Source organism: Thamnophis elegans, chromosome 2 (genome assembly GCF_009769535.1).
Source record: "Thamnophis elegans isolate rThaEle1 chromosome 2, rThaEle1.pri, whole genome shotgun sequence".
NCBI classification, from domain to species: Eukaryota; Metazoa; Chordata; class Lepidosauria; order Squamata; family Colubridae; genus Thamnophis; species Thamnophis elegans.
The window spans coordinates 109,202,608-109,218,804 of NC_045542.1; the positions used below are offsets into that span (position 1 = coordinate 109,202,608).

Sequence of the window (16,197 nt, forward strand, 5' to 3'; positions counted from 1 at the left end):
ATATTGAGTGTGGTTGGTCAGCCAGTTTTGAATCCATCTGGTGGTGGTGCTGTCTAACCCACATTTTCCTATTTTATCTAGTAGTAAGTTATGGTCTACTTTGTCAAATGCATTACTGAAGTCCAAATAAATTATATAGACAGCATTCCTCTGGTTCACTAATTTTGTCACTTTATCAAAGAAATCAATAAGATTAGTTTGGCATGACAAACCCATGTTGGCTTTTGGTTATTACTTTGTTTGCTTCTAGGTGTTCGCTGATTTGTTGCTTGATTATCTTTTCCAGCATCTTCCCTACTATTGAGGTCAGGCTGATAGATAGTTTCCTGGATCTATTTTTTGTTTCCTTTTTTGAAGATGGGAACTACATCAGCTGTTTTCCAGTCCTCTGCCAGTTCCCTGGTGCTCTAGGACCTTTGGAAAATATAGCTCAGTGGTTCTGAGATCTCATCTGCTAGTTCCTTCAGAACCTTGGGATATAATCCATCTGATCCTGATGATTTGAACTTGTCTAGGGCAGACAGGTTACCATTTTCTTCACTATTTTAACTTGTGTTCCTAATCTAATGTTATCCAAGTATAAAATGTAAAATGATAGATATAATTGTTACTATTATTATTTAGCCTTGAACTAATGATATAACATTCTAAATTTATTATCTAAACATGTGATTCAAGGATTAAAGTATCCTTTTATTTTTGATCATAGAAGGCCCGCATGCTACCCCAAAGCATTGAAAACACTGGACAGCATAAAAAACTGATACAGTTACAACTAAAAAAAGAAATTGTATAAGGGCTACAAGCATCACTCACATTTTTTTTGTTGGTTACCTTTCCGAGTATACTGGAATATGTGGACTTTTTAAGGCCTGCTACCTTTTGCATTCATGTGGGAAAATGATGTGGAAGATGAGAATCCTTTTCTTTGTGGGGTTCTCATCCTTATGGAAAACTGTTTGACTAGAAAAGATGATAACAACATTAAAACATTTTTATCAAATTCCCCAACAAAGAGAGCATCACTAAAATAAAAGTGAAGATCACAGATACACCAGATTATGCAAAAACAATTATCCTCCTTTCTCTGAAAATCAAAATGTACTGACTATGAGAAAGAAAGAAAATTCAAATTAAATTAATACTTTTGTTAAGTGAGCTGAAAGTTTATCAAAAGTTTGTAAGGTTTTGAATTTCTAAGGACTCTTCTCATAGAATATCCAGAAACAGAGTAAGCTATTTAAGCCACATATTACTGGTAATAAATTGAACTGGTAATACATTGGAAAAAGTATTCTTCCAAAGCTTGCGGGAAGAGAGAGAGAGAGAGAGAGAGAGAGAGAGAGAGAGAGAGAGAGAGAGAGAGAGAGAGAGAGAAAGAAAGAAAGAAAGAAAGAAAGAAAGAAAGAAAGAAAGAAAGAAAGAAAGAAAGAAAGAAAGAAAGAAAATGCTGGATGGAAAAGTCAGAAAGTTAGGCAGTATTTATAGCAGGAGTCTCCCAAACCTGAAATGAAAAGGACCTTCAAGAAGGTGTAGCATATGTGTAATATAAGAGTATGTGCCAATTTGGAATTTAGCAGGAAGTCATGAGCCCTGGCAGCTGCCCTAGGAGAGTTTGTCTACTCAAAAATGGCTGTTAAGTTGGTGTGATCAGTTCCAAAATAAAATGTCAGGTGAGCAGTGAACCATGAGGGCATAAGAGAAACTTCTCTGGGCACACTGGTGCCCTTAGGCTTATGTTGTGGATCCCAGCTTTATACTTACTTACAAAGCTGGAGATTTTTGTATTTGATTAAAAAAAATTATCAGAAGCCAAAACACATTGAAAGAATTACACCGTCAAAGAATAGAGGTAAAAACTATTGTTGAATACTTAGCATGTGGCAATTATCCAACTTACTGGTTGTTGGTTTCTGCACCAGCAGATGGAGATGTTGTTATTTAGTAATAGTTCAATGTTTGTTATTGCTGAACTTTATATAAAAGCACTTTTTCTAGATGTTTAGCTTTTCACTTTTATGTATGAAATTACAGAACAATGGTCATCTCATGGTATGCATTTCAACCAATTCTTGATTATTTGTGTATGATCTTTGGACACCTGAGAAATATCTAAAGGCAGTACTTTTCTTATGCAGAGATGGTTAAGATTACTGAATATTTTTGTCGGGAGAGTGAGGGCTGTTGTAACTTAGTAAGTAAAATGAATTAATGAAATAACAAGAAATGAACAGGCTTTCATGAATTATGTAGATAAGCTTAGAACTCTTTGGGGGGGTTTTCTATGACTTTCTTTGGATAAACTTTGTAGGGGGTGTTTTGGGTTTTTTAAGTACAATATGTTACGCTTACTTTAAGACATATAACTTCTTGAAGTTTTTTTTTAATGTTTTCTGATGCAAAAGTGCAATAAGCCATGCTGTAGACTTTCAGAATTTATGTTCAGAGAGGCATTGGAGAATACTAAAATAATGTTTGAGAGCTTCTTATAATTCTGAAGCTTCAGATTTGCCCCCTCCTACTGTAACATTACCTCTACATGCTCATATCAGAAGCAAGAAAGGATCAAAGAAATCCCTTTGAATTTCCTCTACCTTAAAACAAAACAAACTTCTAAGGAGAAATATCTGAGGAATACAGATGACTAGAAGAGAGCTACATACTTTAATACAATAATACAATAGCAGAGTTGGAAGGGACCTTGGGGGTCTTCTAGTCCAACCCCCTGCCTAGGCAGGAAACCCTATATCATTTCAGACAAATGGCTATCCAACATCTTTTTAAAGACTTCTAGTGTTAGAATATTCACAACTTCTGGAGGCAAGCTGTTCCACTGTTTGATTGTTTTAACTGTCAGGAAATTTCTCCCCAGTTCTAAGTTGCTTCTCTCCTTGATTAGTTTCCACCAATTGCTTCTTGTTCTGCCCTCACTTATTCATTGCTGTTATTTGATGATAATATGCTTTTACCATTGTTGATTTATCTTGTATAGTAGCGGTAAATAACATTTTCCCATTTTGTATTTTTAATATTACATCTTTTCCATGTTCATGTTCATGTTCAATATATTAAATGAATATATTTTAATATCGCTACAAATTACCCAAGAATAATTAAGGGGAATAATTAAAAAATGTACAATGAATATGCCACTTAATTGTCAGTAAATGAACATTTCAAAAGTTAGTAACATATTAGTTTTCTAAATTTCTGAACTAAAAATTGAGGAGTATGTGTTAACACAATACCAAGAATGATATTTAACACAATACAATACAATAGCAGAGTTGGAAGGTACCTTGGAGGTCTTCTAGTCCAACCCCCTACTTAGGCAAGAAACCCTATACCGTTTCAGACAAATGGCTATCCAACATCTTCTTAAAGACTTCCAGTGTTGGGGCATTCACAACTTCTGGAGGCAAGCTGTTCCACTGATTAATTGTTCTCTCTGTCAGGAAATTTTTCCTCAGTTCTAAGTTGCTTCTCTCCTTTATTAGTTTCCACCCATTGCTTCTTGTTCTACCTTCAGGTGCCTTGGAGAATAGTTTGACTCCCTCTTCTTTGTGGCAACCCCTGATATATTAAAACACTGCTATCATGTCTCCCCTAGTCCTTATTTAGTAGTAGTAGTACCTAGAGTATATTCAAAAATGCAAATGTAAAAGTTAGAAAAAAGATGTTACAGTTTATCTACAACAGGTAAACAATTAAGAAAGCAAAAGATGTTTACATGTTCATGGTAGCTAGGGAAAGCCATTAGAGAGTTACTTTCTTTAAGATAGTACACTCTTCCAAATGGAATAGAGGGAATTAAATAGTTTTATTTATAGTTTCAAATTCTACTGTTCAATGAGCAACAAGTGCATCCGTAGGAAAGTGTGCAAGGGTTATTAAGATTACAAAATGCTTAAACAAAGATATATTTGAGGAAACGAGGTGAACAGGAAATATGAGCGGTCATAATGGGAAGCCTAATTTAAGGCAAAGGCATTTCCTTTGAGATGGACTATATTAAGCATTGACCATAGATCTCTTGGGTTGGTACAGATTTCACCAGTACCTTTTTAATCACAGTTCACGGTCCACAGGTCACCAATCACGGTCAAAGTCAGAACCTCCGTAGCCAACAAATGACTAGTTTCATTAATTAAAAAAAATCTGTTCACTTAAACTAAGACAGTGGTTCTCAAACTTGGCAACTTTAAGACTTGTGGACTTCAACTCTCAGAATTCTCCAGCAAGCTCTGCTGGCTGCAGAATTCTGGGAGTTGAAGTCCACAAGTCTTAAAGTTGCCAAGTTTGGGAACCACTGAACTAAGATAATGACAAATCCATCATTACCCATGATGCAGCAACTAAGCTGCTCTCAACAGTCACCAGACAAAAGTAATAAAGTTTCGACCCTGCTGCTTACTCTTAACTTGTAGAGTACTTTTACAAATATGGCAGACCCTTATTGATTTTCAATGTTCTGAGGCCTGCATCGTCAATCCTCTGTACCCAATCATTAAAAAAAATACCCAATTTCAGTAAAAATGCTTCTGTTAAGTGAGAATAATCTGTCTCCTTTGTATTTTCAACCTTGCATTTCGTATTCTATAAGCTATAAATGTCAATACATTTATTGTTACTATGTCTTTTTAATGGGACATTTACAATGACATTAAAAATCATTTTTGCTGGATGTTCTTACCCCAAAATATATACAGTATTTAAATTTCTCTTGCACTAGAAAAGGTCTTTTTTGTGGCAATATGAGCTTTTTGGCGGTGGGGGGTGGGGGCTAACATGAGTTTATTTTATGAACACTACAGGAGAGGAAAACATAATTTCCCTCTTTCTATGTCCTGCAGTTCCAATGAAATCTCTGTCTTTTTGCACTCCCTTCACTGGGCTTCCTAATGATGCACCAAGAGTCATTTCTATTCTGGCATTCAGGGAATTTTTTAAGGTGGTAAGAAGAGATCAGTTTTAACAACCAGAGGTATATTTCTCAGTCTATCCTCATCACCTTCTAGCCTTCTTGCACTCTTATCTCTATGGTTTTTTTCCCTTTTTTTTATCTTGCAGAGTGGATCGGCTAAGGAGTCCGAATCAAATAAAGTCCCATCCCAGCGACCACCTCCTCAAGGTTGTTTACAATACATTCTCGACTGTAATGGCATTGCAGTAGGACCAAAACAAGTCCAGGCGACTTAAATTTTTGAAATTTAAAACAGGGGTTAAAGCCAAAAGAGGAAAAAAAGAAAAAAGAAAGAAATCAACAATACCAATTGTTCGTGCAGGTTTTTTTTTTTTCATTGTTTCATTGCTGACCTGGATTGTGTTTTTTCTATGCAGTGTCAAATATATTGTCTGGTTGTTTATCTGTTTGTGTTGTAATGCTTACTTATGTTTCTCTGTATAACTTGTGATTCAGGGCTGTTGTCCACAGTGTACAGTGTACAAGAATTGTGCCTCTACTAAGTCAGTGAGACTGTATATTATGGATGGTTAGACAGTATTTTTGAAGTATTCTATATTGTGGGTTTAAAAAAAAGGCTAACCAACCCTGGCTGAGATATAATATTTTTGCTTAACTCTGTGAGTATGTATGCTACATTTGATTTGGAATTTTTTTTATGTGCATGATTATTGAAAAGTGATTATAATATTTGAAAAGTCTCATTTAGTAATATATTAAATGAGGCATTTTCTTTTTATAATTTTATAAAGATTGCTTAATTTTGAGTTAAGACATATACATAAATTGAAAAACTAGTATTTTTATTTGTAATGTTTACATACAAAATATAAAATAATTATTTCCAGGAATGCATAAATATCTTCTATTTTCAGTGCAGAGTTTTTAGGGAAAAATCTGTATCTACTAGCTTCAGTGCTACAAAAATGGGCCACATATGTGCAATATTGATTCAAATTTGATATTGAATGTATTTAAGTTCAAAAGGGGAGTTTCTTTGTTGGTTATGAAGTAGCCATCTGGGTTTCTACCAAACTAAAAAAAATGTTTACTAGAATTACCTTATCTACATAATTCAGGTAAGCTACGGTTCTTTAGCTAAAATAGTTAGCAAAAAAAAGAAAAGAAAAGCCTTCTGCAATTAATCAGCACCTTTCTTTCTAAATATTATGCTATCCACCCTTTTCAGGGTTTTTTTTAAATGTCATTCATGAACTCAATGTGTTGCTATATCATTCTGTATTTATTATGATTATGGCCAAGTGAATAGGAGACACTAAAATGCAACTATGATCCAATCTAGCATTTTAAGCTTAAATAGCTAAGTATAGTAGGAAAAGAATGTTAGTGGATCTTGAATGCCCATAAGAGTCAAAAGCTTAGCCATAGAATGTAGTACATGGGACTCAAGTATATGTAAATAATAAAACAAAGGTACCTGACCTAGATGGGGAGGGGTGTACTTTTGCTAAACTTTCTTATAGCCATAATTGCTTATGACTGTCACGACACCAGGGGCTGTGTGCATACCTTACAAGCAATATCCAGGCAGGCAGTTAAGCTGTTATAGTAGTCATTCAAATGCACCTCTTAAGCATTCTGTAGAAGTGAGGGAATGAATTATGTTGTCAATTGAAGACAAATAATAAGGTCAATAGTAATCCCTAGGTTAATACAAACAAATATGATTTCTTATGACATAATGCTGAAGTCTGATTTTTTTTCCTTTGCAAACACTCTAGAATTGCAAACATTTTAAAAAAAAATTCAAGATGTGAGAATTACACATTGTTTTTAATGGTAGTTTTGATGTTTACTGCGCATGCTCTTGTTCCCTACTCATTTTTAGTCTATAAACAAGTATATTCTGTTTGTGTGACCTTTGTTTCTAATAATGATCTTTTGATAACCACACTGAGGGATTGATTATAGGGGAGTGTATTCCCTTCACATCAGGTTCATTGTCTTCCTCACCTCCAGATCTTAATCCAAGAGAATAAAAACAGCATTCCATTCTGGAGTGGAAAAAAAATGAACCTGCCAACTGAATGCCATTAATATCAAGCCATGGATGTTCTTCTGCATGTGATAGTTTGAGTAATTAAAGATGCTTTTGTGCATTGTTTATAGGCTCTCTCTGTGTGTATGAAGTGTGTGTATGTGTACTGACCACAGATAAAAGATTTGCATCTTAGCAAAATGTCAGTGCATTTGATGCAGATGGTCGTAGAAGGACATGCACTAGTTTACTGGCTCAACAGTAAAGAAGCAAGCCAATATGTTTACCTGCATGCTAGCATGCTCAAGTGCAATATTGTGGAGAGTTGGGAAATGGTATTTTAAAATGTAGGATCAATGTCTGGGGGAGGGGTGATTTGCTTTATTTTTCCTTTTTTTTAATTTCTTTCTGTCAAAGCTGCTATTATTATTATAATTATTGCTATCTTTTTGTACCAAACTAATGCAAGAAAGTGAGCAAATGCTGAAGTGTGACTGCAGTATATATTTTGTGAAATACTTTGTACAGCTTAATGTCCAATAAAAAAAAGTTACATCTGTCTTCAGTGTAGTTTCTAGCACATGATTTTCCCAAGGGGGAAAAATCCTTTTATATACAGCAAAGAATAAGCAAGAAAAGTATGGGCTTTTTAGCATTAAAAAAATGCAATTGAAATTCAGAATCCCTCAGTCGGCTATGATTAAATCGCAAGGCTTCTGATCATCTTTAGATACTGTAAACACAATGATCCTGTTCAAGGGACATGCAGTTAATAACATGATGGGCTAGGATCACTTCTGCATCTACCTGTGACTTGCAGAAATCCAGTGAAGGTTATGAACAGACATTTATGCATATAACTTTTTGCAAGTTCTCAGGTCACATGTACTTCTATTGGGATGGGGAAAATAAATTAGGGAAGGAATAGATGTAATTCTTCTGCTGCTGCACATTTTGCAAATAATGAACAAGATTATATAACTAACTGTGGTGTTTTAAGAAATGCACCAAGAATGAATTGTTCCAAATTTCTAACATGTGGATAATTATCTAAAAACCTATTTTGTTATTATGAAGAATGTAAATATAATTGGAACGTTTCTGAAATAAGCCCATTTATGCATTCAGGATTTGAAAGAAAAAATACAAATTCTCACACAGCAATTTACTTTAAAAATTGAGTTTCTGTACTTTGTATTTTTAAATGGTCATTGTTGAAAGCATGGTATCAATTCTGCTTCATCTGCATATTCCTGCCTCATTAATTCTCTTAATTAGCTAAATAGGCCTAATGGCTTTTTTTCAGAGACATTGGGGTTTTGGACAGTTTGACATGATAAAGAAAAAGAATTTGAAGGCTTCCAAATTATTCCTAGGCCTAGTTAAAAGAACACATGTACAGTTTCCCTAGTATTAACAAAGGCATAGAATTCTGAAGGAGTGATTTGGGGTTGTATTTTTCAACTTGAAAGTATCATCCTTGAGCAATGATGCAAAATTATTCTAACAGACTGATAAAGCAGCTGAGTTGATTTCACAAATTGTGTGACATTTGCCCACTTTGTACAAAGTGGGAAAACGTGTTATATATATTAATGTCTGTGATATGCAAAAATAATAACCTTTTCCTATCCAGAGTATTGTGTGTGTTCTTCAGCATGCATGGATTTTTTTCCATGAATGTGCCTAGCCATCACTTCATTAAAGTTCTTGGCTTACATCTCTCTGGATGCCCAGACCTCTCTCTATCCCCTGAACTAAATGGAGAAGAGACCACTTAGAGATCTCTATGAAGCTTTGTGTAATGCTTGGGAGAATCTTTTCAGATTTGATTTTTTTAATGTGGTGGGGGAAGTCTTCAAGAAAAAACAATTCTAAACCCTTTGGACTCACATAATTCAGGAGATTAAGGCTACAATATTTTGGCTAAAAAACTCTGTGATGGCTATGCTGGTATAGTATTGTGTTCTGGTACAATTCTGAAAGCAAGTTCTCCAAAGGAAACATTTGTTGGAATGATACATTTTAAGATCAGGCATCAAAGACCCTTCAATCTCCACTAAGGCTCCATAGGTCCAATCCAAGTTGACTTCCTTAAATCGGATGCATATTTAACTACTGAAATCCATTGTCTTCACTTTTTATAGAAGCAGAACAACCATACACTAAGGAGAAAGAGGAGGGTGGGGTTTGCACTGGAAAAAAACTGCACCAACTGCAGCTGAATCTACAACTCAGTTTTGATTAGCTATTGCTTACAAAATATGGAACTGCTTTAGGGTTGATGTTGCAAGGTCTGAGTATGTTAATTGCTTAGTGATTGGCTCAAGTAGATGCCTGTTTTGTTTTTCACAGAAGGGCTTATTGAAAAGCAACTGCAAATGTATGAGACATTTTAAAAAATCATATCAACCCTCCCCTCCCATTTAAGGCAAAACAAAAAGGCAACTAATTTGAATCAATATTATTAATAAACAACTGTGATATATTTAAAGAAAACAGATTCCTTCTGGCTGTTAACTTCCATTGTGTTCAGTCTGTAATGGAGCAATCTGGGAAAATGTTTTACCTATCAGGAACCTGAGAACTGAAATGGAGAAGTACTATAATTAATGCAGCTTAATCTGGCCCAGCCTTATCCAACCTGATACCTTCCAGATTCTTTAGACTTCAAGTCCCATCATTCCTCTCAATGTGATAGCTTCCCCAGGGGTGATGGGAATGATAGTTCACTATGTCTGTCTGGCATTAGCTCAGGAGTGCGTACATTTCCTGCCAGCCACTCTTGATATCAGCCATAAAGATTTCTGCTATCACATACAGCACTATTAAGGAGCCTTAAGCTGCCCCTCTCCCAGCAATATTTAATGCAAGTAATCCTCATTTAGCTACTTCTTGTTTAATGACCATTTGCAGTTACAAGATTGATTCAAAACTTTGTAACTTTGAAACCAATCTTTGCATATATGGCTTTTCCAGGTTTATAAAGCAAACAAAAGAGCCAAGGTGGCGCAGTGGTTAAATGCAGCACTGCAGGCTACTGCTAGATCAGCAGGTCAGCGGTTCAAATCTCACCGGCTCAGGGTTGACTCAGCCTTCCATCCTTCCGAGGTGGGTAAATGAGGACCCAGATTGTTGGGGGCAATATGCTGACTCTCTGTAAACCGCTTAGAGAGGCCTGAAAGGCCTATGAAGCGGTATATAAGTCTACTGCTATTGCTATTGCTATTGCTATAAAAACTGAAATAAGTTCATAAGTTCATTCCTGGTTTCACTTAGGAATTGCTTTGTTTGATGATTGAGGTGCTGGTCCCACTTGTAGTCGCTAAAGGAGGACTATTTGTATTTTGTTGATTTCCTTAAAAAAACAGGTCCAATTACTAAAGCAGTGAATTTTCAAAGGCTGTTTTAGTGTGGCTATGAAGATTTGCAATTTATATTTTTGTAGGGTTGTAATTCATGATCATGATAGCTAAGGCATTCTAACCCCACCGAACTTTTCTAGTACCAGACTGATATTAAGTGTTGGTTGTTAAGAGTTATTACAAAATTATTGATGCATTATGAAGTTTTTCTTGTGCTGAACCTAGGGGGCCCAGTGCAACCCCAAGGAATGCAATCACAAAGCCAGGAGCCACCCCAAGGGTTCCCTCCGGGGCATTCAGGAAAGCCCTCCAGTTCTCTGCCTCCACGTCCACCTGGCCCTACGATTCAGCCATCCCGTGCCCAGGCCTCAGGTCCTCCAAGTACTGGGCCTCCAGTAGACATGAAGACCGAGCCCTCGCAAGACTCGTCCCAGAAGCCTCAGTCACATCCTCAGCTAAAGTAAGGCATTCTTGTCATTTTCTCCTCTTGTTTTGTAAATGCTTCTCTTGCCAAGAGAGGTTGGAGTACAGATAAGAAGTACAATATTCCTTTATTTCTGTAACAGTTTTGTTTCTGTTTCACCTGGAGTGGGTACATTTCCAACAGACATTCTCAAATCTGCTGAAAAAGCAAATTTCATGTAGTATCTATAGATTTGAGTTTGAGTCATCCCTCTCTTTCCAACATTTCAGAAGGTGTTGATTCATCTTTGGTTGGGCTGTTTATGAGACAGCTAGTGAGAAAGAGAAGGGGGGGAGAGAGAGAGAGAGAGAGAAAAAAACCTTATCTACTTAAACTTTTAACCTTGCAGCCACTCAGACAAGAAAGATCAGAAAACCCAGAGAATGTTTCCTTGTCAAAAGATGTTTCCCATTAAAACTAGAGATAGATAGAACATTGGTTCTATCATTACCTACCTACTACATCTTATGCTTAAGCCTTCTTCTAGGGCCACTTCTATGCGATGGAGCTCATTTTCATACTCTGTATTTGGTTTATTAGATATAACATACTCTAACTGTATCTTTGATTTTAATTTTTGTCAAACTCATCATATTAAAGTATGGCTGAAGATGGCCATTTACTTTATATATATCTTCTTGGTGTACTGAAAACTGCTGTGAAGGTTAATATACCACATTTCATTTCTGTTTCACATATTCAAATTCAATATTCAAATACCTAAGGTATACTGCTTAACAATTTAGAGATAGAAAGATTTCCTACTCCCTTCATTATCAACATGCATGACTGTAACAAAGGATGGTAAAATGCCAGGATTACTCTACTTGCCAAAATTTTGTCTGATAGTTTACAGACTTAATCTTAAGGCTTACATAATTCGTTTTTGCTGTAAAGGTGAAAGAAGGTAAAGATTTTTTAAAAACACACAGGGCAGACAAATGTGATAAATCAATAAATGGCCTTAAATCTATTATATTTAGTTATGCATGTAAAAGAAAAGTTCAGTTCACTACTCATTTTTATTATTTCCACCATATACCTTCCCCAGAAGAAATAGAAATGTAAAACTCATTTAATTTAAACAAACTAAATGGATCAGTGTGGGGTAGTGGTGAAGGTTTTGGATTAGAAGTGGGGAAACTTGAGTTCAAATCCACCTTCAGCCACAGCAGCTCACCAGCTGACTTTAGGCCAGTCATTGTTGCTCAACCCAACCAACCTCACAGGGGAATTTGAAAGAGGGAGCATAATGTATGATGCCTTACATTTGTGTTCAGGTGGTATTTAATCAATAAATAGATAAATAGATAGATAAATAGATAAGACAACATCAAGGGATATTTTCTGTACTGATGTAGGTTTCCATCTCTAGTTTTTTTTTTTTTTTTAATGCAGCAGATATTCATGTTTAATGTTTCTCCCCCTGCTAATGACTGGAGTCAAAATGGCTTAGATGCCTAAATATGTTAATTTTAGAGGTTTGTAAAAAGTGCACATTTCTTGTGCTCTTTTCCACTCAGCAGCTCACACCTCACCATACACAGTTTTGGAGGTCTATTGAAAAATAACACTGACCAGGAAGATTACAATAATTATAAGTAAGTGTGTTTCAATAAATCCATCTTCTCCATCATGGTGTTTCAGATATCTTAAATTTCAAAGGCAATTAATTTGTGCAATGCAAACAGCCCTAATATTTTATTTACTCCTTTTGTGATGCTCTTATTCAGAAGTATAAGAAGCAAGCCTTGGCTGATTTCAAAAAAAGCTTAGCAAGGGTGAATCTAGTTACTATTTAGATAGGAGACCAGAAAAATATTTCAAGCTCATGGACCAGAGCAGAATGTTGAAAAACATATTTTGGAAGAATTTAATGATGAATCACTTCCATATCATTGGTTAGAAAGCAACATAAAAATCCGTATGTAGTCATCTGCAGTTGAGCTCAACTTGGGGGAGATTTTGCCTTTCTTTTATTCAAATGTAAACGTTTCCCCCCAATTCACTGCTATTCCAGTCCTAAACAATTTTTTTTTCAAGTTCAGGACTTCTTAAGGGCTATTCCTTAATATTTGAAAGCTCTATACGCTTAGTTTTAAAGCATCCTGGATGGCTCGTATAGCAAGTTACAGATTTGTTCCAATCCACATTTCAATCACCCCACTTCCAAATCTTACAAAGGAAAAAAAAAGCATAACCAAATTGCCAATGGGATTAACTGTACTCAGTGATTGCATTCTCACCCACATCTTCTCTGGCTTAACATGTGCATGCAGGTTAGTAGCCTATGCATAAATATTTCATTAAGCCATTCAATTCCTAATCATTAAGCCATTCAATTCCTAATCAAATAAAGAACATTTATCTTTCCACCCCTCCATGCTCAATGACTATTAAACCCAAATGCAGTGAAAATGAAAGACTGTACACACTTACAATATTGCTCACTCTGATTTTCTGGAAAAGGTATAAGATTCCCCCCCAAACCCCTCCCCCAGAAAAGGGGTAAGGGTTTTTTTCTGGAAAAGGTATAAGATTTCTGGAAAGGAGGTAAGTTTTTTTTCCCCCTGGAAAGCCCGGGTGGTGGTGATTTTGTTTTTCTGGAAAAAGGGCTAGACTTTTCTTTAAAAGGTTTAATGTTTTCTGGAAAAGGTATGTTTTCTGGAAAAGAAATGATTGATCTGTCATAAAGCATAATATAAAAACACAAGCAGATACAATTTTCCTTTTTTTTTAAAATTATACTTAAAACGTATAGGGTTAAAAAAATATTTGTACCATTCAACTATTTGCTTCCTTCCATTCAGTCCGCTCCAACTTATCTGTCTTTATTTATTATCAATTAAATTGATATGGCTGTCTATTTTAACCAGCTAGGTTAAACTAACAGGGAGTAACATCAATATCAAAACTTCATAAGAAAACAATAAATAACAATTACAAAAGCCAAGTTGAATCCAAACAACACAATTAATGCAACTACAATACAAGCTTAATCATTTATCTTAGGCTCTGTAACAGAACCAGATTTTAGTGCCTTACAGAAAGACAATGGTTTTGGGAAAGTATAATCTCCAGTGGGAAATATTACAGAAAAGGCTGTCTACCAGGAATGGAGACACCTCTGAGTTTTGATGTGTATCAGACAACTGTTTCTAAAAATAAAAATAAAAACTTTTTTTTAAAAAAGACAACCATTTCTCAGGTCAAAACTAACAGTTGTGCTCATCTATTCAAAGAATGCCATCTGGATGTTGCCGGTTGTATTTCCTATTCATATTATATGTAATAAATTGAATTTTGAAAGGTAGGGGCTACATCAGTCACAAATAGAAAAGAAAATCTGTATGAAAGCTTCAGATGTATGTAATATTCATGTGTGAGTTTTTGTCTCTGTCTTGCAGCAAATCACAATCTCTGACAAATGCCTTCAACTTCACGGAGTCATCCTTCTTCCGATCATCTGTGAATGAGGATGAAACAAAAGCTGAAACCATCCGAACTTAAGAAAATCTTTTGCCAGCCTGTTTTCAGATTAACCGCGGCTAGTTTGCTTTTGCATATCCATCAAATGTTTGAAAGTCTCCTGTGAATATCATTTCACAATCACTATTTCTTTACGAATGATCCTTCTTTGCTGTTTCAACGGTTGTATTAAGCAATATGTTATGCTCTTTTTTAAAAGGGAGACTATAATGCGTTAAGACTTCAGGTATCTTTTTAAAAAGCCACTTTAAAAAAAGCCAAGAGGAAAAGCTATACAGCTGAATGCTTACAGTCGTCCTTACTGTGATTCTGTGGCCTTACCGTTAAATGCACTCAGTTATCCCATTGGACCCTTTGTTGTGAAGTCTTAGAGCAGCACACCATTAAGTTGCAAGTCTTCCCTTTCCTACAGTTTTCTCCAGTACTCAGCTGCATGTTTGTTTTTTCAAGATATTTTCTTCTACTTTTTTGAGACTTAGTTTCTTGCCTTCAGGCCTTTAGGGTATAGTTTCATTACTGTATTTGTGTTAATTGTCTTTCACCTTGTTAGAAACTTTAGAAAGCTTTCCATCTGCTAAATGTAGTTTTCCAATATGCTTTAAAAGCAAATTCTAGAATGAACCAATGTTAGAGCCCTATGTGTGTCTATATATGATTCTATTCTATTACTTCTCATATATTTGTTGTGGAATTATTTGCAGCCTGTTAATAGTGCCTTTTGCTTTGTAAAATGTCATGCATGGCCTCATGTCACCATAGTTCCATATTACATCCAATAAATGGAAAGCTCTTTACCGAACAGGAAGTCTGCTTCTCCTGACTTCTCTGCAGTGTGATAATGATGGCAGAGGGAAATGTGAAGCTTTTTTTCTCATTTATTTGACTTTCAGTCAAAATGCATTACCAATAAACAAGGAAGAGTAATATCTCAGAAACACAATTTTAAATCCTTCATTGACACACTTCTTATGATAAAATTTGCCTATAAATCTTGACTTGTCTACAGAATGAGGTATCTTATGGAATGATTTATAGAATGCCAGGTCCACTCAGTGCCAAGTTGTATTTTGAAGAGCTATATTCAAATTTCCTAATTTTATCTTTGCTCATGGGAGATCATTTCCTTTCCTGTTAACCTGATCCTGAACATTACCGTGTCTGGTCTTTATGCTCTGCTATCCTGGACAAAAAATATTTTCATTTTATCTGATGTTGAAGACATAGATATTACACGCACATACATAGATATTGGTATAGTTATAGATCATATAGATAGATATGGGTGGTTTGTACAATGTTTGTGCCTCATTGAGCCAAACACAATCCATTCTTCATTTACTGTATTGTGGCCATGTAGAATTTGCAGTAGTTTTAAAACAAGGGTACATCTGTAGCTTTATCAAACTACAGTAGGGATTTGAACTTGGAAGGGAACCTTTTCTCTAGTACATTTAGCCTTAGATTCAGGATGTGCTTGCCTTTCTTCACAGCCACTTAGTCTGCAATCAGCTCAAAGAACGGTCTTGAAATTCCAAGGCCAAAGCACTGCCTGGGTTGAAGAAGATGGGGAATGATGGCTTCATTCTCCAGCATGTTCTTTTTTCTCCATTGCAAGGTAAAAAGGAGTTGCTTATGATTACTCATATGTTCATTATTTATTTACAAACTGACCTGGATCTTAAGATATGATACAATCAATGTAAAAGACACAGAATGCAGAATGAGTTGCTGTCCACAAATACTGAATGAATAGCTGAAAGTTCACTTGGCAGCCAAATGACCTCAGCACTAGCACCCTACAATTCCTTCTCTTCTTGCCTTTGAACCAATAGTTGAGTGCAAAGCTGAAAGCACGCAGGAGATCTGAATGTTGGCATATATTGAAAATCTCAACCATTTGGTCTTTGAACATTATCAC

General features: G+C 35.6%; 1 protein-coding gene across 1 annotated transcript in view; it reads left to right on the plus strand.

Annotated features, from left to right (window-relative positions):
- The window catches only part of SYN2 (synapsin II), a 114,732-nt gene extending 100,391 nt beyond the window's left edge, over window positions 1-14,341 (plus strand). Inside the window, exons 11-13 of the mRNA XM_032211201.1 lie at window positions 5,071-5,131; window positions 10,553-10,787; window positions 14,198-14,341. Of these exons, the coding sequence (XP_032067092.1) occupies window positions 5,071-5,131; window positions 10,553-10,787; window positions 14,198-14,300 (399 nt within the window). The 3' untranslated portion in view covers window positions 14,301-14,341. The remainder of the gene's footprint in view (window positions 1-5,070; window positions 5,132-10,552; window positions 10,788-14,197) is intronic.
- Window positions 14,342-16,197: the final 1,856 nt, after the last annotated feature.